At 36.0% G+C, this 27,084-nt stretch overlaps 1 protein-coding gene across 7 annotated transcripts in view; it reads right to left on the bottom strand.

Annotated features, from left to right (window-relative positions):
* Positions 1-27,084, bottom strand: part of CTNNA3 (catenin alpha 3) — a 1,688,099-nt gene that overhangs the window by 786,680 nt on the left and 874,335 nt on the right. For all 7 annotated transcript variants that reach the window (XM_077894689.1, XM_077894690.1, XM_077894691.1 and 4 more), the window contains exons 8-9: positions 19,153-19,233; positions 9,420-9,572 (exon numbers count right to left, since the gene is read on the bottom strand). In XM_077894689.1, the coding sequence (XP_077750815.1) occupies positions 9,420-9,572; positions 19,153-19,233 (234 nt within the window). The remainder of the gene's footprint in view (positions 1-9,419; positions 9,573-19,152; positions 19,234-27,084) is intronic.

Genomic DNA, 27,084 nt, shown 5'->3' on the forward strand with positions numbered 1-27,084 from the left:
TAGACATCATGTTGCTAGCAAAGGAAAACTAAAACAACCTTAGATATTCTTTTCTGATGCAATGAGAAAGAATTTGACTATACCAATGAATAAAAGAGTGAAAGGGAAGGTTAACTGAAAGAAATATGGGAGAAGGGAAAGATAATCTTGTAGTAGTCATTTACTAGCCAGATTCAAAGCACAAAAGTCAAACCCTCTAAGGATGTTCTGGTTTTCTTTTGGGATTCCATGTATAAAATATCACAAAATGTCAGAGTGATTTAGAAAAAATTAAGTCTGTTTTCATGCTGCCTGTACTTTAGAAAAAGTTGTCAATGGAATCCAGAGTAAGGGATCCCTGGGTGGCGCAGCGGTTTGGCGCCTGCCTTTGGCCCAGGGCGCGATCCTGGAGACCCGGGATCGAATCCCACATCAGACTCCCGGTGCATGGAGCCTGCTTCTCCCTCTGCCTGTGTCTCTGCCTCTCTCTCTCTCTCTATCATAAATAAAAAAAAAAAAAAAAAAAAAAAAAAAAAGGAATCCAGAGTAAATATGATTTTGTTTTTCAGTAATGGGAACATTTCTTTAAAAGCATCAAATCTACACTTTCATCTTGCAGAAAGTGACAGGTCTAATTGTTTTTTTATGAAAGGGATTTTCTGGATATACAAAGCTATAGCTTTCACTGGGTCTAACATATATTTGGATGATCTTTTGGCAAGATCCCACTTTCTCTCTCCCTATTTCTACTCTGACAATGTTTGCAAGAACCAGAGGAGATAGGAGGAAATATTGATCTTCACTGTGCTCCTAACTCTTTAATTCACCACCTATTTCAAGGCTAACCAAAATAGGAAAGAAAAGCAGAAAGAACCCATTTCCCTAAATCAAGTTACCTTTCTGCATTTTACCACCTAACTTCAATATCTGATTCTTACTAACAAGACATTCCCCAGATCTAATCTACATCACCTACAAATATCCATCTTGTTTAAGTTTGTTTTTCAAAATGTGACCTTAGAGCAGACACTGCAAAACCAGTGGTCCTTGGCATTATGTATTGGCACAAATGATGGAGTTGTGGTTTTGTTTTGTTTTAAAAGATTGATTTTATTTATTTATTTATTTATTTATTTATTTATTTATTTATTTAAGAGAGAGAGAAAATGAGTAGAAGGGAGAGGGAGAGAGAATCTGAGGCAGACTCAGTACTGAGCTCAGAGCCTAATGCTGGGCTTGATCCCACAACTATGAGACCATTACCTGAGCTGAAACCAAGAGTTAGATGCTTAGCTGACTGAGCCACCTAGGCACCCCTATTTTATTTTGTTTTAAACTGACTTAAATGTCTATACTTAGAAAACAACAGAACTTTATATTAAAAATCTGTATTTCTGAGTTCTTTTGAGAAATTGTAATGTCTGACAAAATAGGGCCTTCATTCATGCAGAGCAATAGTTGACTGAAGAGGAGTAGAGAACAACCCTTTAACTAAGCTTATGCTCTCCATTTCATCACAGGCTCACCCTACCAAGCCCTTTCATTCATTACTTTTTTGTCCCTGATTGTAAGTATTTGAATTTTCTGCACCTATCTGAAAGATACTCTGCATACAAGACTGAAAAGGAGCTGATTGATAGGGAGGGGCACCTCTAAATGCATTTTAGTTTAGGAAGAATATTTCTAATAAATGCTCTGTAAGTTTTAACTTCTATTAAGGACTCAATAGACTGTGGACTAAAGCTAAATAGTGTACATAACATTGATTAACAGGTAAAACATATTCCAAGTTCCAGTCAACTTATAAATGGACTTCTTATACTTTCTCATCAGAAGATGATCCCTGATCTCACTTAGATCTTCTACCTTGAACTAATCGCTATTAGCTAAGCAGTTACTTAAGAGTTATAAAGAATTACTGCATGCAGAAGGATATCATGGGTATAATGTAGCCTCTGGCTTTCTACTTTTCTATTTAGGGAAAGTAGAATAAGATTAGAACTACACTTAATGGTGAACATGGCTGATGTATAAACGTATCCAATCACTGAGTTGTACACTTGAAATTAATACAACATTGTATGTCTACTATAACCCCCAAAAAGATTAGAGACTTGTAGGAAAAAAATAAAATCAATTCTTGAAACTTTTGCATCTTTATCCATTTAATAGCAGTTCTCTTGTCTAAAAGCATTCAGAAAGATGTCACTTGTCTCTATCAAGAAATTAAACACATATAAAACTTGGGCTCACTATATATTTTTAGATTTATTGTGCTACCTTTATTCCTTTAATCTCTGCCATTGATAGAACCAACTTGATTCCCTACTCTGTCATTTAGCTAATTGACCTTAGGCAAATTTTCTCTCGGCTAGAGTTTCCTTATCAGCAAAATGGTAATAAAAATATTTATCTCCATCATTGTGAGCATGGATGTAATGAGGTAAAAAGTTTAGGGGCATTGCATGATTCTGGTACAGATTACCTAAATGCTTTGTTTATTTTATCTTATTTTCTTCCCTATTTTGTTCTTTTTATTATTCAAAAAAAGATTTTTTTTCTGTCCTGTAAAAGCAACAAAATAACCACTCTTCCAACACTTCTGATTAACCAGACTCCTCCATCCACTACCATATTATCTATACATATAAAACATATGAAAGAACTCTTCTCTTTTTGGTTTCTAGAATTTTAAATGGCAGGAATAGAGATTATTTAAGCTCTCATTTTCCATTTACAGACTGAACTTCAGAGATGTTCAATGATTTACTAAAGTCACTTATTCAGGGAAGTAAATATGTTTTTCAGGGGAATCATGTTTTCAAATACAAAAGACAAAAATGGAATCAAGTTTTAAACACAGGACTCTGTATAGATGAGCTCTATAGAGCACATTGGAGGAATTCACTCTCTATATTTTTTTAATTGAGTAGAATAGTGAATTGATTAAAAGAAATAGATCAGTCCCAGCTTGCATAATCAGACTGGTGATTGAAATGAAGTTTGGCTTCTAGGCCTGAAATTATTCATCAGTAATTGTTAGTTAGTATGTTTGCTAGTTAACTCTTGGCCAAATACCATCATGAAGAGTAATATTGGAAAGTTGCAGTTTCAGAGAAATTCCACACACCAATTAAGTGTATATCAAAACTTTGGAGACATAATTTCAGCTGGATATTTTGTACATGCCATCTTCTGGCCTGTTAACATTCCTGAAAAACACTTACCTATATTTGGAAGTTGGATACAAAGGTCCAACAACTACAGCATATTTGAAATTCCTTATAAAATGAATTTTCCAAAAGGAAAATGTTATTGCTCATCAGGAGTTTTGGAGACTCAAGTGACCTCTTTCTACATAAGGCTTTGGATAAAAAATGTTTAAAAGAGAAAAAGAGAAGATGACACATCATGTGACATTTGGTACTTTAATGTGTCATCTTATTCAATCTCACTATTGTTTTCACTTTACAATGGAGTATGTCTTTTGCGGGAGATATTAAGTGACTTGTATTAAGTCTTGTATTAAGATATACAAGAGATATTAAGTGACTTTCCCAATACAATCAAGCAAAAATTCAAAACCAAGTCTATATTTGCCATCTTTTAAATTTTTCCATAGGATTAGCTGACATTCTACTTTGTTTATACACTAATGCATTCAACAATGATTTACTGAATGCTGTACTTACTGTACATCAGTCTAGGAAAACAAAGACAAAGGCACTAGGGTCCATCACAGTATATAGCACATTGTAAGCACTTAAGACATATTTGTTGAATGAATGAGTGAATGAATGAATGAATGAATGAATGAATATACTCTGGTCCTCAACTTGCCAATCATCTGTCTAGAATTGTACTGTCTAATACATAGCCAAAATCCATGTTTGGCTATTGTACACTTAAAATATGGATAGTCTAGATTAAGATAGACCATACATATAAAATATACACCAGATTCATAAGACTTAGTACAAAAAGTAGATATTTTATTAATAGTTTTTATATTATTACATATTAACATGATAATATTTAGGGTATATTTGATTAAATAAAACCTAAGATTGGTTTCACCTATCTATTTTTACTTATTTTAGTGTGACCACTAGAAAATTTTAAATGATTTTTGTGTTCTGCCTTTTATTTCTATTGGATAGCATTAGTCTAATGCCATTAAGTCTTGAATCATTTGCTTTTATGTTTCAAGTTCATTATTAAATATATTTTTCTTCTCTTTCTTTAATGTATGAGATTAAATTAAGTTTTTTAAAAAAGATTTATTTATTCATGAGAGACACAGACTGAGAGAGAGGCAGAGACACAGGCAGAGGGAGAAGTAGGCTCCTCACAGGGAATCTGATGTGGGACTCGATCCTGGATCCTGGGATCATGACCTGAGCCAAAGCCAGGCGCCCAACTGCTGAGCCACCCATATATCCCTAAATTAAGTTTTAAATGCAGTTTTCTTTTTTTAAATACCAGTTTACGTTCATGAGATTCTAATCAATTGTTGGGGGTTAGAAAATTTTTATAGCCCGACATGAAATAATCCATACACAAACTCTCCTAAAATATGGCTTCCCTTTAGACCCTTTTGTGTGGAGACGCAACTGCAGCTTTCCAAATCCAATATTGGATCATCCAGTCCCTAAGATGAAATCTACCCTATTCAGTCTGGCAATCAAATATTCTAGGGTATTCTTCAATTGCCTCCAACCTCCTTCATCTTCAGCCAACTTAGTGATCTAGATTTCATTACTCTAATATTCCTGGAACATAGGACTGAGCATTGTGACTTTAGTCATGCTTGTAATCTCAACTTGGAGTTCTAGTTTTTCAACTCCAACTCCTGCCGAGTTGGTAAGTTTTGGTGTAAATATTGCTTATATTGCTTACTTCAAACTAAATTCCCAAACTACTCTAGTGCCATATAGTTTTCTCCCTCCGAATTCCAAGACACTAATATCTCATTCAAAAATACCTACATCCGACTATGGAAAGTCTCTGACTTTTCTATAATGGTTTCACTCCCCATTTCCCTATATTCCAAACACTATGAATGGAAAATTTATAAAGAAACCTCTCCAACAGGGAAATGTCACTCACTGTGGATTCAGGTTAGGGTTTTAAGGATCATGTTCATTGTGAGCTTTAGCTTGAAGAGGATTAAGATGCTGAACAGTTTTCTAATCCAGGGAGTGGGCAGTCACACCTGCGATCTATATAAGCAAAAGCATTCCTGACTTAGCTATAACATCTCTTTGCCATCAAAAGAGGAGAGCTGCCAAGCTGCTCACTGAGAACAGTTGTTGGTTTGTGTACAAGTATAAGTATGGGTTTGTTCTTTTTCATTTTTTTTCTTTTTTGGGGGGAGGAGGAAGAATGAGATGGGACTCTAAAAGCTTCATTTATTTGTAACTGAGCATATCCTTATTTGATAACAGATCATCAATTAAAGCAATGTGTGACACTCGAACAGGATTCTGTCAAAATGCAAAGATAAAAGTAGAGCTGAGAGCTCTGAGCACTTCTTGCAAACAGCAAGAGTCCCCTCTACAGCCTTCTCTCTTGGCAATGGGGCCTTGCTAAATCTGGCTCGCCATTTTGTGAGTGGGAACAATCAGCTTTGTAGGTTGGAGGGAAGTATTATAATTAAATGTCCACCCACTTTTTCCTTTTTGATGAAAGGCTCCCATGAAACTTACTAAAATAAGGTGCATCAAGACAGATGAATTTTTGATGAATAAGTCAAAGCACTGACAAAGCTGGCTTTTCACATAGAGAAAGTTCTCTAATTCACAGAAAAATTTCAGGCCTAGATCATTAATACTGTCACATTTAATGATAATTAATATAGTAAAATCCATGGGATAAACTGGAGATTTTACCTTTTTAGTCAGTAGCAACTATGTAGTGTTCAGCAGGAACTGGTTGCTGAGAACAAATCATAGTGTATTAAAAAATAATTGTGGAGTTTTAGAAATTGATTTTAAAGAAATACTAAAGATCAGCCATTGTAATAAGCAATGCATTTTTTGGAATACAATCAGTTTCTTCTGAATAACAGCTATATAACTACATTAAAGTTACAAACTATTATCTCTGACATGGGCAAAATTTTTTAAAAATGTTACCTAATAGTGACAAATTCCATCTGAGGGAGATCTGGAGTAGACTTTATAACATTGGCCTTATCTGATAATTGATGGCAAAGGTATTTGTTAATATTATTGTGATGAATTATTTTCAAGAATAGAAAGGCACTCCACTAAATAACTGGGTTCAGACATTGTCCCAAATCCAGTTACCAGAATCCCCCAAATAACTCTTTAGAGAGAAATAAAAGTGAGTTAGTGTTATGAATGTGTTCCTTCATTCAATGCAGATTCATGGAATACTAGCTGCATAGACTTAGCTAACGGAATAGGCTCCAAGTGATGACAGATAAAATTCTTACTCACTAGAATTAGTGAATATTTTAAATTTTAGGATAAAATTAATATTTTAAATTTCGTGTTTAATAGGTATTATTGGTGGAAGTCAGTAGAGTTAATGATGCCCTAATTCACCACCAGTGCAAGATCAAAGTACTAAGGAGTATAATTAAATGAGCACATTTGTCATTAAATAACTAATCACAATGTGAAGATGAATTTTTTAAATGCCAACCTTTTGACTCCTTATTATTCTCACGGTGGCTTAGTGGATCCAAAAACACAGAGTAACTTGGATGTTCAAAGTAGAATAAGCTTTGCATAGCAGTTACTTAGTTCAGCATACCTAAACAAAATTAGCCATAAGTATCTAGGTTTTCCAGGGATTGACACTATATAGGGTTTTATAACCATCATTTCACCCATGATCATTTTATATCAAACTGCATGATAATATAACAAGAGACCTCAGACATGACCCTACTAGAGAATGGAAATGTTCAGGCCCAATTTGTGGGCCACTCTGTTCCTCATTCCCACTTCTTTTCTAATATCCCAAATCCTTTTGGCTGCTAATTATTACCCATAGAATTTCTTAATGCTGTGGGTTTGTTTGTTTGTTTGTTTTTGCTATGTGTTCAAATCTAGTTTGTTTTTCTATTTTTTTTTTTTAATAAAAGTTACCATCTTAACCACTATCTATAGTGTTCCTTTAACAGCATGGAGTTTTTCTTGAACGATCTGATAAGAGTTCTTTAAAAATGGTCTTACTTTTCTTTCCATTTAAGTCTTACTGCAACAAGTTCACTGATTTTAGATTTCTCTGACAAACACAGTTGAGGTATCAAAACCCAGACATGTTGAAAATAGCTTTTCCTTGAAGTCATTTAGAATCTAAGACTTTCTGTCCTGCTCTGTCAAGTTACCCAGCTTGGGAATAAGATGGGTCTAAGTAGTCCTGATGGAGAGGTAGAAGGGAAAGCAAAGGTGGAGGATTAGTAAGCAATCTATACAGAGTAAACTCACAATGTCTTCAAAACTGATAAATTTAAGCTCTCCTATTTCCCTGGACTCTGTCACAGATACTTCTGGCTCAATGTTTGTAGTAAATTAATGATGATTTTTCTCTGTTGCCTTGGTTAGACAGCTCCCCTCGAAAAGAAATTTTCCTGAGAGATAAATGCAGTATTCTTTTTTTCTTCTTCTTGATATATATAAACAACCTAGTGGGCAAGCAGTATACTTAAAAAAATTTTTCATTTTTTCCAGTCTGCATCTAACAAAATTAGGAGTCTCGGGACACCTGGGTGGCTCAGTCAGTTAAGTGTCAGACTTGATTTCAGCTCATGTCATGATCTCAGAGTTGTGAGACTGAGACCTGAGTCAGGCTCCATGCTCAACACCAAATGAAGAAATAGAAATAGGGATGCAACTTTCCTAGCAGAAACCTTTTACTTTCAGAATATTTCACCAAAAAGTTGTTTTCATAATTTGGTGTACCTTCACCTTAGAGAACACATTATTAGAAAAAATGTTTATGATTGTCAGGGGCTACACTTTTACACTTTTTACACTTTTAATGACCTGTTTCTTCTGCTTTACCTCTTACTTTTAACATTTTCCCTGGTAAAGACTGAAATATACATCTGAGGAATGAATACAAGAGGGAATAAATAAGACGGAAAATATAATAAATAATCAAATGAATTAGTTAAAATTTGTAAGCCTGGAAATCAGGTCCAGCTCCAATTAGCCTAGTCTGAGTTTGTACCTTTATTTCCATATAAGGTCAGTGGGAATTGTAACAGTTACCCTGTCTCACATAGTCCTTGGGAGGTTCAAAGTAGATTTCAGAGTTGAAGGGAGGTCAGCTTTAAGGCTGAAATAATCTTAGTAATTATCTATTCATCAACTCCTTTCATTTTCTAAATGTGAAGACTAGGAACCAGAGGGTTTATAGTGCAAATGCTAGCTACATTGGAAACTTCCTTCCCAGTGGGTCTACATTAAAGACATCGAGGAAGTCCTCTATTTTAATCGATGTTATATAAAATGCTGTGATTCTAATTTAGGTGGTGTCTATTTCTGACTCACAAGTTTTTATAAGCAATTTGAGCCCCCAAACATATTTCATCACAAAGTTCATGACCAGTATATGAAGGTGTGGCAGTTAGAATGTTTAATAACCAGCATGGCATAGCGCAGCCAATGAGAGCAGATACTAGACATAAACAACACTGCAGTCATACTGATAAGTCCTAGCAGTATATCAGCTCTGTTGTATGAATCTGGTCAAGCACACTTCCCCTTTCTGCTACTGGTTCCTGGCCTTGTGAGTACTGTCACCTTATTGGTGTTAGAAATCCTTCTATTCAGCCTCTCTTAAACTGAGGCTACCTTACAGATCCCCATAATACAATAGGTTCTATTATCTGTTTCCTAGGAAATGTCTAGCATTTTATGGTTCTATTAGCAATATACCACCTTGCCCCCAAATCATAGGGCATTTCTATGCTTCCAGCTTCCAAACAGAGGAGATTATAGTTTTATCATCTCCTCTGGTCTCTACTGGGAGATGAATCAACCCACTACCCCCACTTCTTTATTCTGGATATTTCTACTCCTGTATATCTGAAATTCTTTTTCTATAGTCATATCACATAGTTGAATATGATTTGACATGCTGAAGGGGTAATAAAGCCATGAAAAGATGGTAGAGAAATCATAATATGGCATGAAGTAGAGTATTTGATACTTTCACGTTAGAACAGGAAGAAAATATTTGTAGAGATAAAACAAAATATCTGCATTTAACCAGTTCATGTGTGTGTGTGTGTGTGTGTAGCCTTAAAAAAAAAAAAACTACATAAAAAACAATACTGAACTTTGCTTCATTTGTTATAAGTTGTCAAAAGTTTTTATCTGAGTACAATTTAACTGTAAATGGGGAATGAGAGCTTCATTCTCCTGGATTTAGAGTAGTTACAGTTCTAACATGCTTACCTCTATAAGCCTGCTGGTATGTTCACGAAATATTGAAGCATATTCTTTTATTTCCTTTTCCCGGCCGTTCTTGGCAGCTTCAATGAGAACCAAAAGTGGGACTGTCGTATCCAAAAAGGAGTCTGACACATGATCTATAATAGCCTTACGGAGCTGAAGAGAAATAGAAAATTCACTTTTTTTTCAGGAAATGGTTCATGTTATTTCCTATTTTTCCAATCTCCGTAGTTACAAAATTCATCTTATATATTTTTACACAATCTCTAAACTAATAATATTTAAGGCTGTAAGAACATCACTTACAAAGTTAAAAAGAAATATCCAAGGGAAAAAACATTGATCTACTTAATAGCTCTCTTGTTATCAAAATGCACTATTTTTTTCTTAAATTCTACTTAGCCCAGAGGTCAGATTATAAGTGACAATACTCCATTTTCACTCAAAGAAATTGTACTATAGTGATATTTATGCATGTGTACAAACAACATTGTACATCATGTATTTTCATAATTACAAAATTATGAAATGTTTTCTACTTTGTTGGAGGAACTGATGATAAATTTTGATTAGCTAAATTGTAGTCTTCATGGTAATTAAACCAAGTTAGATCACCGATTATGCCAGTTGATAACAGATTAATAGAGCAAGGAGAATAATAAATGAGTTTGATGTCCAATTTTCTTCATCTCCATTAATTGTTCTTGCCCTTACACCTTAAATTATTAAACAAGTATAACATTCTGCTACAATCAGTTCTTTTAAATTAGATTATGTATAAGCTCATAAATGACAATCAGGCAATTACTCTATTCAGCAGATATTTTCTGAAATTTAAAACTGCAGTGGAAAATTAGTGCATTGTGTTTATATAATATTGAGTCTTAAAAGGTCTTGAAGAATGTCTTCCAACAGTGTCAATGACTATGAATGGCTCCCCAGTTTTTTAGTCAACCTCCTCACTTAGTTTAATAACCTTTATACAGTAAAACAAAGAGATGAATAGCTATCAGACAAGAAATTTATAATTTTCCCCCTGTGAAAATTTTATTTTAGAGTATTTTTTAAAACCAATAGACTGTTACCCTAGTTACCCAGAACTGTGAAATTTTCTGGCCTCTAACAACTTCACAGAGGTTATGGGAGATCCCCAAGGGAAGAATATGCTTAGCATGAAGAATGGCAAATTACTAATAGCAACTAATTAATATTGTCTGAGCACTTACTAGGAGAGAGTGCAGAGTACTAAGGAGTTACAAGGCAAGGGGAAGACCTTGAGTGAATGAATAATATGTTTGATGTTCATAAAGAGTGGACCAGAGAAATCAGGCAACAAATCACAAGTTAGACTTGAACTGGGCACTACAAGTTATGTTAGTTTCAGATACGTAAAAGTAGAAGGCATCTCAGAGGTGGAACAGTTTTCAATTAGATCCCTCCCCTTTATTCTTTTTTTCTTTCATTTGTAACCAGGATATATTGAAGGAGGGCTAAGAGGAGATCTGTACTAAAGATATGCAATTAATAGCCAACATACATATGGGAGGTAATTCAAGCCAAGGAGGCAGATAGGATCATGCATAGTGAGAAGATGTCCAAGAATAAAATCTTAGGAAATACTTCCATATATGGGAGTCATGCAGATGGGAGAGTAGGATCTAAAAAAAAAAAAAAAACTGAGATGATGGCCAAAAACAAAGAGACCAAATGACCAACAACTAAGAGAAACTTTCAAATAAATCTATGTCACTGCTCTAGCCATATGAACTTATCTTACCAGATGCAATTATAGTACCCACATTATGGATTTGAATCTTCTTTTCTGTGTATTTGATTCCATTCAATTCAACAATTATTTATAAACATCATTTCCTTATCTTTCACAAGAGCAAGCCATTATGAAAATAGCAAGATGGAAATGCATGATCCTTTATAATCTAATAGAGAAATGAGAGTCGTTAAATGTTACAATAAGGGAAAAATCAGGGAACTGACAGCAAATGAATTTCAAAAAGATAATGAATTGTGATAATGATAATGAGAAAGTCTAATTTTAAAGGTAGGTTCAATAAAAAGAAGACTTGCCTAATCACTCAGGGGTTATTGATTAACTTAGTGAGAGCAGTCTGAGTGGAAAAAATGGAAGCAGGAGTCCTATTGCAATGGTTTGAAGAATGAATGGAGATGAGTGGAGGTGGAGAGAGTGAGAAAAAAACTCATGTTTCTAGTAATTTGATTATTACATGAAGAAGCAAGACTAGGTATTAACTACATTGAGACACAGGTTTTAAAAAGTGATTGTTTCTCATATAAAAGACTGATGTATGTTCCCATCTACAACTATACTCAGAAAGTTCAACTGTTCTCTCGTGCTTTTTAAAAAATAATTTTGCTTTGTCATATACAAAAATCTAGGGAGATAGAGAGTAACTGTTGTTCCACATTGTGCCAATTTTTAAAAATATTTGAATAATTATTGCAATTTTACAGCACTGGATACATTTGCTACAGTATGTGCATTTCCCCTCTATGGTACTACCATTTGTCTTCCCTTTATTTTAATGGTATTTAATCCCTTGTTCTTTTTTTTTTCCCCAAGATTTTCAGCTATGATCTCGCTGCTATTCCTTCAATCCTTCATTCCATACAGAAGTGCTGAAACATGTTGCAAAGGTGAAGCTTGAGTTATAGCTGATTTATTATTATTAATGAATAAATAAATAAATGAATAAATCCTTTGGCTAAATTAATTCTTTTACCTAGACCATGTTAGGAGCACATATTTTTACTTTATTCTAAGGCATGTTGCTAAGTACAAAACACAGTAAATGAGAAAAGGTGTGCCATGGAGGTGTGATATTATGTTCAGTAGGACAAGACAGAAGGACTGCAAAATGAGCTTACAAATAAGTTCTATGCCAATGTTTTCAAACTTCTGTTGGAAAATGGGCTGAAATTAGCTGACATAATATAATTCAAATATAATGAGCAGAATGAATCTTCTTTCCTATAGCTGTATATTCATTCAGTTTAACAAATGCATTTTGAGCCTTCTCTCTAAGGCCAAGGCACCATTCTAGGCAACCTGGGAATGTCAAGATGACAAAGACACTATAATATTAGGGAGTGAGAAGTGCAAAGAGAGTTTGATGAGTATCTTAAAAGAAGCACAGACAAATAAGAAACAATTAACTTGGATCATTACGGTTAAAAAGCCTTCTGCAAAGATGAGACATATGTATTCCATTTTAAAAGTTGAATTAGCTGTTAAGAGTAGGAGTTGGGAAGTGGAAAGAATAGCATTTTAGAATAAAGACTATCATAAGTGATAGAGAAAGAAGAAAGAAAGAAAGAAAGAAAGAAAGAAAGAAAGAAAGAAAGAAAAAAGGAAGAAAGAAAGAGATGCTCAAGACATCACAAGAATTTAGTGTGACTAGAACACAATGATAGAGTGAGGACTGGAACAGGATTTCGTAGGAATAATGGAGGTAATGGAAAGCATTTCAGGTAAAAAGAAAACAGTAAGACAAAAAGATTAAAAGGTGATGTCTCAACCACTGGACCTGTCTCTGATTTCAGCTGTTGCTTTAAGGGAACAGTTCCTTGTCCTTTCAAGACATTCCACTTGGAATGCATTCCCTGCTTCTCTTTGTTATTCTTCCTCAGGCTGTGCTCCAAGTATCTATGAGAGTCTCAGCCCAAGCACAGACAGCTTGGACATTGTGAAGAGGAAATACCACTGGAAACAACCATCAACCAGTGGAGATGGGAGTGACTGGATAAAATTCTTGGTCTCTACCCATCAGTTAGACAATTCTGGGAGGCATTTTTTCCCTTCTTGGGGGTCCTTAAGGTCCTGCTGTCTACAGTAGCAACCCTGAATAGCATATTCCTTCCTCCTTCCCTGCCTGTTATCTTACACTTCATATTGTCTTACACATGTTTCTCAGAAGTGCCTCCTAAATAAACTACCTGCTCTAAGGCTCTGGTCTCAGAATCTGCTTTCATGGTAATCCAATATAAAACAGATGCATTTGTCTCGTGATAATGTTTTTGATCATGTACCAAGTAGCAGACTCTGATGTCTTAACATAAACTACCCCTTGATGACACACGTTGCCACTTCTGCTTTGCACACTACTGAATTTGATTCTCTCATCCCCTGTGTTGTGCTAACTGTTAAAGAGGAATTACTATGAGAGAGGACTAGAGATGCAAATAGGGACAAGATATGGAATGCCTCAAACACTATGCTAAGTAATTTTCTTCATATGTTCTGGCATATTCTGACATATGGGATGTTTTTCATTTAAATTGTATACTCCTCTGTATCTGTGCATAATATGTAAGAAGCCTCTATCTTATTTATTTCCATATTATTTTTCCCACCCAATGGAGCAACTCATTCCTTTCACCTAAGTGATATACAAAAAACCTTAAAGAAGAATCCAACATGCCAATGTAAAAATAGGACAATCTTAGAAGCTGCAGCACTAAAATGTGAAGTTAGTGGGAGGCCAATAGGAGTTAGAGGTATGTATTTTCAATAAATACCTGTTTGTGGCCAGGCATGAAAGATGTCAGGCACAAAATCAAACTACGGGGCTTTCCATCTTTTCTCACCACAGTTTAATAAAAGGCTTTGAGACATCAATTTTTCTATTTCCCACTGATGTAAGTGGTTTGGGATCTCAAATAAAATAATATATTTCTCTACAATTGAAACCCAAAAGTGAAAGCTGTGTATGAAAACTATAAGATAGCACTGCCCCCACTACCACTAAATAAAGGAATAAGAAAGAATGAAATTGTAAGGGGAAGAGGAATGGAAAGAAAATAAACTGTCTTAGAAAAGAATTGTCCTCGGGAGCTAGAACAAATTAGATATGTGTATATTAATGCCATTTTAATTTTAAGTCAAATAGCAAAATGTGACTGTCAAAACTCAATTGACTAATAGGAACTAAATCGCCTAATAATTAAGTCAATGTATACCCACTGTGTCAACTTAATGATACTTGTATCTTATGGATTGTTAATATTATTTGATTATGAGGATGAAGACGAGGAGGTATAAAGACATACATATTTTTTTCTAAGGGTGGCACTGATATTACTAAAATGGGGAAGAGATGCAGAGAGCAATTCAACAACTCAGCAACTAACAAGATTTTGTGTTGTTTGTTTTGTTTTATCAGAATCCTATTTAATTTGACATACCTCAAGTCTTTACTTTGGTATATATGAAATAGGCAATTTTTTCTTAATATACACAAATGAAAATTTTAACCTGCCTTTAGTGATATCAAATGTATGTTTCACTCTGCATAATACATTAGAAATGTAATATATTCAATGGCCTTCATTTTTTAAACAGAGAAATGAGGTTTATTTTTTTTGAGGTTTAAAAATCTTCTTCCCATATTGAGAATTGTAATAGTCATTCAGTTCTCAAATAAGTGATGGGGAAGGAGATTGAAGGAAGAAACAATTTTAATGAAAAAAACTTGTAAAATAAGTAGTAAAGAAAAAAAATATTTAGGATGGTAAAATCAGTTTATTAGGCACTGGGAGTTTTGAGGATAAATATTTCTGACCCCCATATGGTGGTTACAAATTTAGGCTGGGTTGGATGAACTCAGGTTCAAACCTCAAGTCTAGCAGTTAACTAATTGGTATTCAGTAAATTGACTCACCTGAGATTTTTTTTTTTTTTAAGATTTTACTTATTTATTCATGACAGACACAGAAAGAGGCAGAGACATAGGCAGAGGGAGAAGCAGGTCCCCTGTAGGGAACCCAGTGCAAGACTTGATCCCAGGACCCCAGGATCATGACTTGAGCCAAAGGCAAATGCTCAACCACTGAGCCACCCAGGTGTCCCTCACCTGAGAAATTGAGATAAAAATACTATGGAATTATTTCCTGTTTCAGAAATAAAAGCCAATAATGTAAAGACTAATGTAAGGAGTTTGTAGAGAGCTTTGGAAAGCACTACTAAGTGAGAGATGTTGTTATAACTATCATTTTAAGGATTTAAAATCCAGTGGGAGGGAAAAAATCCATTAAAAAAGAAAAATACAAGCAGGATATGATCACTACTATAAAAGAACTACACATGCTATAAGTGCTCCAGAAAGAAAAATAATAATAATTCCAGCTGATGAAAATGGTAAAGGTTTTATGGGAGAAGTAGCATTTACATTAGTCTTGAAGGTCCTAAGGTTGATTAGGGGTGAGATGGGGGGAGCAAGAGGAGTGGGAAAAGCACTAAGTGAAACAAACCATATACACAAAAACACATGTGTTTTGGAGAATTGAAAGTGATAGAAAATTTGGTGAATAGAAAGTAGTCTCTTTAGTCAGAGAACAGGTTAATGTGTGGTGTGGTGAAGAGGAAGAACTGAGAGAGTGAAAGAGAAAGAGCATTATGAATATTGTCAATTAAAGTCATAGCCAAATCATAGAGAACCTGAGAACACCATGCCAAAGACTTCTGTCTTCATTCTCTGTGATGACAGGCAAAAAAGTTACAAAGCAATATGGTTCATAGAAATAAACACTAAGTCACCATCCAGGTCATTTAATCTTATTGCCCCCAAATGAAATTTATAATTTGCTCCTCCCCCCACCAATAGATCTGCCTAAGCAATCCATCTCATGGAAATATCTCATGGAAATCCAATGGTTCTCTGAACCAAAGCCAAAATGTTTCTGTGTGGCTGATGGACAAGCCAGCCCTGAGTAAGCAAGGAGGTTAGATGAAAGAGCAAGAAGATGTTTTCTGATTATTGTTTACTAAAAACAAACATGCAAACAAAAACAGATCCACAATGATTTATGAACATTAAATATTCCAAAGAAAAACATTTTAAGGGTAGGGACTTTCTTCTTCCTGTGTAAAAGAATATATATAAGATGCTTAAAACAAACTGCTTGATAAACTTTGCAAGAATAAGAAGAGGTGGAGATGACTCATGTTGCTGTTAAACTAGTTTTTATTATTGCAAAAGTATAAACATCAGGATGGAAAATGAAGTCCAAGGGAGGGGAAGTAAGGATACTGGAAACACACCATAGCAACTACCTCATTGACATTAGAGACCCCAGATGTCTCCAGAGACAAAATTCTAACAATCCCACTCATTCTGTACACACATATCACTTCTTGAGGGTCTATTGCTCCTCTTGACTTAGGGCAGGATTCATGACTATTTTTATCTATAGAATGAGAAAGAAATAGCATTCTGGTAACTTTGGAGCTTAAGCATTAAGAAGGTCTGGCAGCGTGACGCCTGGGTGGCTCAGTGGTTGAGCATCTGCCTTTGGCTCAGGGTGTGATCCAGGGTCCTGGGATCAGTCCCACGTCAGGCTCCCCACAAGAATCCTGCTTTTCCCTCTGCGTATGTTTCTGCCTCTCTTTGTGTGTCTCTCATGAATAAATAAATATAATTTTTTTTAAAAGGAGGTTTGGCAGCTTCCATCTCTCCTTTCTTGGAGCCCTGAACTATAATGCAAGAAATCCAGGTTACCCCACTGGAGAGAGAATTCACATGAAAGGGTCCTAAGGAAATTAGACACCACATGAAAAGAGGGAAGAAGAGGCACTTGAGGCCTCAAATACCCAGGCTTGCACCCAGACACAGTCACTATTTCACTGCTACTCCATGGGAGACCACAAGTGAAAAGTACAAAAATGGCCCTGCTGACTCCCAGTCAACCCATGGAATCATGAAACATAATAAAATGGTTGCTATTGTTTGTAGTGGTTTGTTAAGCAGTGATACTTAAAACAATGAATATGTTCAACTACAAGACCATAGGGAAGGTTCATACTTCTGGAACACAGCAGTTTTTTATAGTTGGAAACATCTCTTTACTATAAAGAAAAGTATTAGTAATCCCCCATGCTCTTTCTATATCTCACTGATGTTAGTGAGGTGGAAACACAAGTAGAATTGCCAGATAAAATACAAGAAGCCTGGTCAAATTTAAATTTCATATAAACACACTATTTTTTTAAATATAATTATGTCCCACACAATATTTGGGACATAATTAAACATGTTTGTTTTTAATCTGAAATTCAAATTTAACTGGGTATCTTGTGCTTTTATTTGCTAAATCTAGTAATCCTACATATAAAGGATTGCTTTATCTTGACTTTTTTTTATAGTAATGATTCAAAAAGCTTTGGGGGTATAAATGTAGATTAACATTTTGTTGAGGGCAGTAGAGAGGGATGAGACAGGAATGAAAGATGTGTTGATAGCTCATAAAGCAACTTAGCTAAATCCCAAGAGGAGCCGATGGAGTAGAAATCCTTAACAAGATCGAGAATAGAAGTCTTTCAATGAAGAGGGAGAATGGCCCTGTGGGGTAAGTTTGAGTGTAGGTTATGACCTTGTATGGGTTTGATGCTGCTTCCTCCTTAGGCTGGTTACCTCACCACACAGGCCTGCTTTCTCATCTGCATTATAACACAAGTTGAGCTATGTTCTTTCCAACTCTCACATCCCATGATTCTAAGTGCTGACAATAGAAATAGAATTCACGTTAAGGCCATAAAGTTGAGAAATTGGAATTTCCCCAGTCCTCAAAATTGTGTTTTTTTGTTTTTTGGGTTTTTTTTTTTTACAGCTAATATTAACTGACTGAGGGATCCCTATTTATTCCATTTCCAAATCTACTTCTGAATTAAAAGATTGCTCAGGCTATTTTACTAAATCTCCCATTAAACTACAATAATATATTGTATTAAAAGCTTATGGTTGAAAATCTTTTGCCTTTCTTTTATGAGTTAATGGTGACCAAGTTCAAGTTGTGTAAGAAAAAGAACTTTGGTTATTATATAGTTGGAAAATAATGGAAAGCAAAGGTTTCTGAAAATAGCTAGGTCTTCATAGTTCTGGGGAAAAAAATAACTTGTGGCATAATACTGGACTTCTAAATTATTTAATGAAATCCTTCCTAATCCTGTGTTCCTGGTGACCTAAGATCACAAAGTAGTCTGAGCTTTTTTTTTTTTTTTTAAATTTTTTTTTTAAATTTTTATTCATTTATGATAGTCACAGAGAGAGAGAGAGAGAGGCAGAGACACAGGCAGAGGGAGAAGCAGGCTCCATGCACCGGGAGCCTGATGTGGGATTCGATCCCGGGTCTCCAGGATCGCGCCCTGGGCCAAAGGCAGGCGCCAAACCGCTGCGCCACCCAGGGATCCCGTAGTCTGAGCTTTAACAGCAACTAATTTTTGAATCATTTGAAAAGAACTGAAAGGGCAAATTGGTACATCTCTGATTACCTGTTTGCCTTAAGCATATGGACGATAAGCTAAGTTTCTTATTTTTAAGATTTTATTTATTTATTCATGAAAGACACACAGAGAGAGGCAGAGACACAGGCAGAAGGAGAAGCCGGCTCCCTAAGGGGAGCCTGATGTGGGACTTTATCCCAGGACCCTGGGATCACGCCCTGAGCCGAAGGCAGATGCTCAACCACCGAGCCACCCAGGTGTCCAGGTCTGCCTGATATTAAGTCACACTCTCTTTCTTCTACTTTACATTTGCCACAAACGTATGATGCATGTAATGTAAATATGGAAGGTATATACTTACTGTTGTTCTTTTGTGTTCTAAATTAGTTGAAAAAGGACAAAAACAAGAAGTAAATATTCTAAGCAGTGGAAAAATTTTATTTTGTATGGTGCTTCTGTCTCCACGCCTCTGTATTCCCTCACCTGTCTGCGTAGGTCTCTTGTCTTCTTGCACATGTTGTCTATTGCAATATTCAGGGTATTACTCCTTTCCTTTTTTCCAGCCTGCAAAGGAAAAAAAAATGGCATAAGCAATGGTATCAGATTACTCTTTATCACTTAGCAATTTGCTTTCTAAATTTCCTGAAAATAACAGCTTGAAAATTCAAGAATAGGTTTCAAAACTGCTATGATATTGTATATGATTCATGAGCACTTCACTTAAGACTAAGTAGAATGGTGATTAAAGCTCACATTATTTTCTTCTTTAAGCTTCTGCAATATTTCTGATACAGGGCTGGGTTGCATTCAGTGTGGCAGTCGGCAGAGCATTCTCTCCAAGAAACTCTGATATTCATTCTTAACAAGTGGACTCTATAACCTCTAAGCACGCAATTAGCTTAAAAGCATTAGATACCCAATTTGTCAACTTCTGTGGGAGTTTCTGAAGTCATTTTCATGGTGTATTTTGTAAGTTATGCAGAGCCATATTGGAGTTTTGCTAAACACTAAATAAAATATGCAGTGCAAATTCATACAATTTGCAAAAGTTGACCACAATTTTAGCTGACAATATTCCAAGAACAAATTGTTTCAAGTAGGAACTGGACGCTGTTTTTGGCTCTTTAAGATAATTTGTGCAACACCTTTTCATTCTTTAAGCATAACAGTTCTCTGTTATACCCTTAACCTAAATCTTTAGGCTATTAAGCACACAGAGAGTCACCTTGGATGGTGTTTTCTACATATTACTTTTGTGGGAGACAACTGAATTGAATCTAATCATACTTTTTTCAGTGCTATCTTGTATAAAAAAGATTGAAAAAATCATTATGCGATTCACCTCTAAGAAAATTGCTACCATTTAAATTAATAAACTGAAAAGGGCTCCTGAGAGGAGACCTTGAAAATCAGGAAGGTAAGTGTAAGCAGCTAATAACTAGTAAGTTTACAACACAGACTCCATGAAGAAGGAAATTGAGGCAGTATCGACCATTATGCAGCATGTCATACACTATGCCCAATGACTACATTCACACATAAATCCCTACCTTCAAGTGGGAAGACTTCTTTACAAGAAGTATAAGACCATTTATACCCTATCTCAACCTGTTTAGTCCTGTCTTCTGTCACATTTTCTCAAGTACTATCCTTCCCAGTAACAATATTCCTCTACATGTCTATCTCTTCTCCCAAGTTCTTATATATAATGTACTCTTGACTTCAGTGAGTGTCTACAAAATTACCTCCTTCTAAAATCCTGTCCCTCAATGTTTTCCACAGAGTTCCCCTCACCAACTCTCCTCGAGTAAACTCTCACCTGTCCTTGTTCCAATAGTATTTTGAAAATTTCCCAATACACTCATAACTCCTACAATACTCTTAGAATCTTGATATTGACAAGCATAGCTTTTTTTTTCTATTCCGAAGTAACTTGCAGAGGACTTATTGAATGGTATCAACTAGTTTATAAGTGAAAAACTTGATTTAAAACACAACAAGGGTGCCTGGGTGGCCCAGTCTGTTAAGCAGCTGCTTAGTTCATGATCCTGGGGTCCTGAGATCCACCCTCTGTTTCTCCCTCTCCCTCTGCCCCTCCCCCCTGCTGCTGTCCTCTGTCTCTTTTTCTCTCAAATAAATAATTGGAATCTTAAACACACACACACACATACACACACACACACACACAAACTTAGTTTTATTAGGGGCCTAGCAAATGCCAGGAAGGTGTCATACTTGATTCTTGAGGAGATTTTAGCATTTACCTATCAAGGCACAGCTAAAATCCTCTATTAGCTGAGGTCGCTGATACCCACCTAACCTCAGTTACAGGGAGGTTTTCTCAGCAACAATGTTACTGATATTTAAGATGGAAAAAAATCACCATCATTTGAGACCACTTTATACACTGTGGCATCCATGGGTCCCCGCCTACTAAATTCCAATAATATTGGCTGCACACATTTCTAGATGCCTCCTAGGGGAAAACAAGAGAGGACTACTAAGTCCTTTACCACTTTTTCTTTTTGAAGATGAGTTGTGTGATGTGTACATGATGGAGACTGAATCTAATGAAATAAGTGGAGAGAAGAAGGAGGAAGAAATAGAGACAAATAAAATTCTAGATGTCAGAGCAATAAAAGCAATGGTGGCAATTACCCAGATGAAAGTGGTGGCTGCCTTCACAGCTCCTACCCAGCATTATCTCTGGTAGCAGTGGAGAATTATGAAAAGTTCATGCAGAGCCATGGAAGGCAATGTCATAAACAGATACACAATGGGCTAGAAGACAGTTTCTAATTTTACCTCCAGATCCTAGCCTGTATTCTCCAGTTTCATGCAGTGTAGCTCTTGGTTGTCACTTTCAACTTCATGAAAGCAGAGCTAGTAAAAGGGGTCAGGAGTGAAACAGACTGAAGAGCTACCTCCCCCTCACTGCCCCTCACACAGGACATCAGAAATAATACAGGGGATTCCTGTTGCGTTGACCATAAAAACTCTCTAGCTTCTGTGATGAGATTCATCAGAATAAGTAAAAGATGTCAACCTTCTCAGGGCAAGCAGCAGTGGCATACAAAACTTTAATAAAGGATGACAGGAGGTGACAACCTGATGGGATAAAATAAAGAGTATAAAGATGATTTCCTAATTTCGACCCAGAGCTTAATCTCTGTTTAAAATGTTCCATTGGGTCAAAGACATTTTGTTCTCTAGGTAATAACAAACAGTCCCTATCACTACAGGAAGAAAAAAGTTTCCCCTTCTTCTTTCCCTGTCTCCCCCCACCCCCACCTTTCTTCTCTTTCACCTCCAGGTTTTTATTGGGTCCTTGCTCTATTTATCCCGATTTATTGGATTCAGTCAAGCCATTTTATGCCTCTTTATTCCTTTTGCATGGCATAAAAATAAATAAAGCAAGGAGAAATAGCCCCATCCTGCTTAAAAGCCCTCATTCCTTCTGTTTTCAAAGCCTGAACAAATCATCAAGCAATGGGCTAGGACCGAAGGTGAATTGTGTATACTGAAGTGAGGGAAGGAAAGGGCAGGATATTAAAACAGAACCACAGATAACAGTCAGAGCCTGCCTACATTCTAGGTGCTTAGAGGAGAGGATGCTTCTTAAAGGAGCCTTGGCAGGAGCCACCATGAAGTTAGCCCAGCCCTGCAAAAGGAAAAGGTACCACTTACAGTGGAGTATCAGAGGGAAACGTGCTGAGAAAACACGGAGCAGATCAGCACTATGTAGGGAAAGCAATCACATTCCTCATCAGTAAATAAACTGTCAGGAGACACTTCACTGAAAAGAACAGTTCTGAACATAGATTCTATTCAATGAAATTTCAGTAAAAGTATTGCATATTGTAAATACTGTCCCAATGTGATTCAGGCTTATAATCTTAACTATGAGTCTTTCCATCAATTCTGTCTCACCATGGCTCCCATGTCACACCACAGTTAATTGTACTCTCTTTTGTGGTTCCCTTAAAGCTGCCCACACATTGGGAAAAAAGTCTCTTTATAAATAAATTCTCCTTGAATTATCCTAATTTGAGTGTTCTATCTGTTTTCTGTTGGGACTCTGCTAGGGAAAACTTTTTATATTGTTTGTCCAACATAATGGCCACTGGTCACATGTGGCTCTTTAAATTTAAATTAATTAAAATTAAATACCATTAAAAATTCAAATCCTCAGTTCCTTAAAGCAAGCAATAGCTGCATGTGTCTAGTGGCTACTATATTGTATAGCACAGATACAGAAAATTTTCCTCATTGCAGAAAGATATATCAGACGGTACTGTTCTAAAACACATATTTGTTTACTCAAATATATAATGAGTTCCTATTTTCACGAAAGTCACATTTTATTTGAGAATAAAATAGTGAGCAAGAAACAAACAAAAAAGCCCAACCCTCAAGGTGTTTAGTAAAGAAATTTAAGGTCTAGGGGCACCTGGGTGGCTCAGCAGGTTAAGTGACTGCCTTTGGGTCAGGTCATGATCTCAGGACGTGAGATCAAGCCCCACGTCCTGCACTCTGCTCATCCGGGAAGTCTGCTTCTCCGCCTCCCTTTCCCTCTGCCCCACCACTCCCCTCGTGATTTCTACCCCCCTAAAATAAATAAATTTTTAAAGAAAAGAAAGAAACTTAAGGTCTAATTTTGTTCCTTTTTTGTTCCAAATCCCTTCACCATATTCCCATTGTTGATGGAAACAATAACAAATTCTTGATCATGGTATTCAAGGCCCCATATGATCTACTCCCATATTTACTCATCAATCATTAATGAGATACCTTAATGAGCCCTTTATTTTCTATGCAATAAATCATAACTCAGGGACTTTTCCCATGTGAAAAGTCTCATTTTGCACTTTTCATCCCCCACTTCTCTCATTATGGACTTCTTTCAAGACTCCACTAAATCACTGAATTTTACATGAAGTTTTTTTTTGAGCTTCTCAGATGAAATTAATAACTCACTTCCATGATACTTATTTATACTGTTTATACATTTTTAAAATTTTTATTTATTTATGATAGTCACAGAGAGAGAGAGAGAGGCAGAAACATAGGCAGAGGGAGAAGCAGGCTCCATGCACCGGGAGCCAGACGTGGGATTCGATCCGGGGTCTTCAGGATCGCGCCCTGGGCCAAAGGCAGGCGCCAAACCACTGCGCCACCCAGGGATCCCTGTTTATACTTTTTAAAATAATACTGTGTTCAATAAATAATCCAATCATTTCAATACATCTTTTATTATCTATTAATAACTAGGCACCATACTAATGACGATGATACATTAGATCTAATGCCTGCCTTTGAGGAGTACACATCTCATGTTAGAAACAAACATAAACCCAGTATTAAATAAAGGCATCCAGGGTAATCTCTGCAGCACTCCACTAAGGATGAGGGAAAGATTCCTGAGGAGGTAACATTTGAACATTGAAAGATATGTAGGTGTCAGCCATGCAAAGATGAAAGAGAAGACCATTTTAACGGAACAGTTAGATGGAGCCAAGGCAAAAGTCTTTAAAGAGTAACTAGTATAAAATGTTTGAGAGAACACCAGATCCTAAAGGTTGTTGACACATTAAGAAATGAGGCTCATCTGGGATGCCTGGGTGGCTCAAGGGTTGAGCATCTGCCTTTTAACTCAGGTTGTAATTCCGGGATCGGAGATCGAGTCCTGCATCAGGCTCCTTGTGGGGAGTCTGCTTCTCCCTCTGTCTATGTCTCTGCCTCTCTCTGTGTCTCTCATAAATGAATGAATGAATAAATGAATAAATAAATAAATAAAATCTTAAAAAAAAAGAAATGAGGCTGATCCTACAGACCACTGGGTACCATAGAGGTTAAGCCAGTGAGTGACACAGACAGACTGTTATTCAAATACATCAGCCTGGCTGGAGTCTGTACGATGTACTGAAGGATATTAAGAACAGAGACTATCAGAGGAGTTACTTGAAGCAATAGTGCACAGAAAGACGATAAGTGTTAAAATTAATGTGTTGGCAGTCAAATGAAGAAAATCAATAGATCTAAGGACTCTGAGTAAAGTGGGGAGGCTGATGACTGGCAGAGGCTCAGGGTGGCCAAAGAAAAGAGGATAACATAGGCTCATATGCAGGTTTCCAGGAATGATGACTGGTGGAATGGTGTTCAATCATTTTATTATTTATTTATTTATTTATTTTTAAAAGATTTTATTTTATTTACTCATTCATGAGAGACACAGAGAGAGGCAGAGACATGGGCAGAGGGAGAAGCAGGCTCCTCATGGGGAGCCCCATGCAGAATTCAATCCTAAGACCCCAGGGTCATGACCTGAGCTGAAGGCAGATGCTCAACCACTGAGCCATCCAAGAGCTTTTCAATTGATCACTTTAAAGGGAAACCAGCTTGATACAAGGATGATGATATCAGTTTTGGAATTGCTGAGGGGCTTGTGAAGAGCTCACTTCATTAGTATTTGCCCTATGGTTACCGGCTTACCTGCATGCATCTCTCTCAGCATACTGTATGATCCTTGAGAGAGAGAAACTTCTCACACACAATTTGTCCCTCATGGCATTTATTACAGGGCTTTGCACATAGCAGAAGCTCAAAAGCTATTTGTTGAATAAATAGAGAAAAGAAAGACTGGATAGAGGTAATCTTTGGCAAATTCCGTAACATCGCTGGGCCTTAGTTTCCATACCCGTCAAAGGAAGATTTGTCCCCATTGTTCCTTTATTCCTTTCTAGCTTTAAAATTCTGTGATAGGGCCATATACTCTAAAAAAGAAGAATTATAGGATAACATATTACTTCTTTTGTCCAAGTTTTCGCATAAGCAACTGTTAAAAATGTGTTGGGAACATATGCATAATATAAATCTGTAATGGTACAAATAAAAGGAAACATTTGAACTACGAAGGTCATGATGTTGACCTCAAAAGAACTATGAAACTTCAAATCCCAAGGGATAAGGTTTAAAGCAAATGAAAATTTATCTAATTCATAATCAAATGAAAATGTTATCAGTGCAGAGAGAAAATCTGTATGGAATTTAAACAGCAAGAAAAATGTTTTTGTTGTTGTTTTGTTATTTATTTTTAATTTTTTAAATGTGTGCCATCATATTCAACCTTTTAAAATGACACATTTCTCTTTAAATAGGAAATTTTCATTTCATGGTAAAGATGAAATACGATGTCCTTAAATTAGTTCTTCTCTGCAGAAAATAGCTTTAAAAATATTTCATACTTAACACTCAGCAGAAGCACAGATTCTAGTCTACATTTTTCAGGCATGAAAGACATACAAACAGACAAGCATAAAAAAAAAAATCTATTCTAGAATGCCACTATACTGAATGGCATGTCAGGAAAATATCCTGACAGGGTACACTAAAAAAAATATTTCTGAAACAAAGTCTGTGCTATAAAACTAACACTTAAAACAAATAAAAATTAATGTTGAGACTTGAAATGAGGTTTTTAAAAATAACTTTATCAAGAAAATAGGTTAAAGACTGCAAGTGTCTTGAACTTCTATACTGTTAGGGAAGTAAGACTCTGCCCCAAGCAAATGCCTGCTGAGGTGGACCAGAGTTAGTGAGAGGAAATCCACATTGTCAAATATCTACCACAGCTAAGTACTTCACATTTATTGTTTTAAATGCCATACGCAATAACTGTTCACACATTTGCATACGAAGACACTGAAGTTCAGTAAATTTAAATATCTTACCCCAGGAGGAAATGCAATAAGTGGTAGGATCAAATTGAGCTGAGTCTAATCTGAGGCTTTATGCACCATACTGTAATGACTTGAATGAGTTGTAACTTAAACCCAAATTAATATTTTATGCAAATTTTATAAGTGTATTTCTTAAAAATAATGAGCAGAATAATATAGAAGTTTGTGGAGACAGTTAAAATCGTGTTTGAATCTGTGCTCTATCATTTGACAGCTATGTATCCTTAGCCAAATTACTTAATTTCTCCAAGTCTTAATTTCCTTACCTATAAAAATGGAGATAATAGAGCAATTATATTATAGAGTTATTATAAGGAATTAAAGATGAAGGATAAAAAAATAAAGATGAAGGATATGCAAGTTCTGGCAATAATAAGGTCTCAAGAAATGCTAGCAGTTATTATTATACTTATCGATATTGTCACTATTGTTACCAACACTTGAATTTTCCAAACTATACCAGCTGGCTGATTTCCCTACAGTTTTCCAAACGCTAAACCTTTATCCTGGAATGTTCTGATCTCTCTTTTTTAAAAAAAAAAGATTTTATTTATTTATAAATAGAGAGCACAAGCAGAGGGAGAAAGGCAGAGGGAGAAGCAGGCTCCCTGCTGTGTAGAGACCCCACCCATCCACCCCTACCCCTCAAGGCAGGGCTCAACCCCAGGACCCCAGA

The sequence above is a fragment of the Canis aureus genome, chromosome 4, assembly GCF_053574225.1.
Source record: "Canis aureus isolate CA01 chromosome 4, VMU_Caureus_v.1.0, whole genome shotgun sequence".
NCBI lineage: Eukaryota > Metazoa > Chordata > Mammalia > Carnivora > Canidae > Canis > Canis aureus.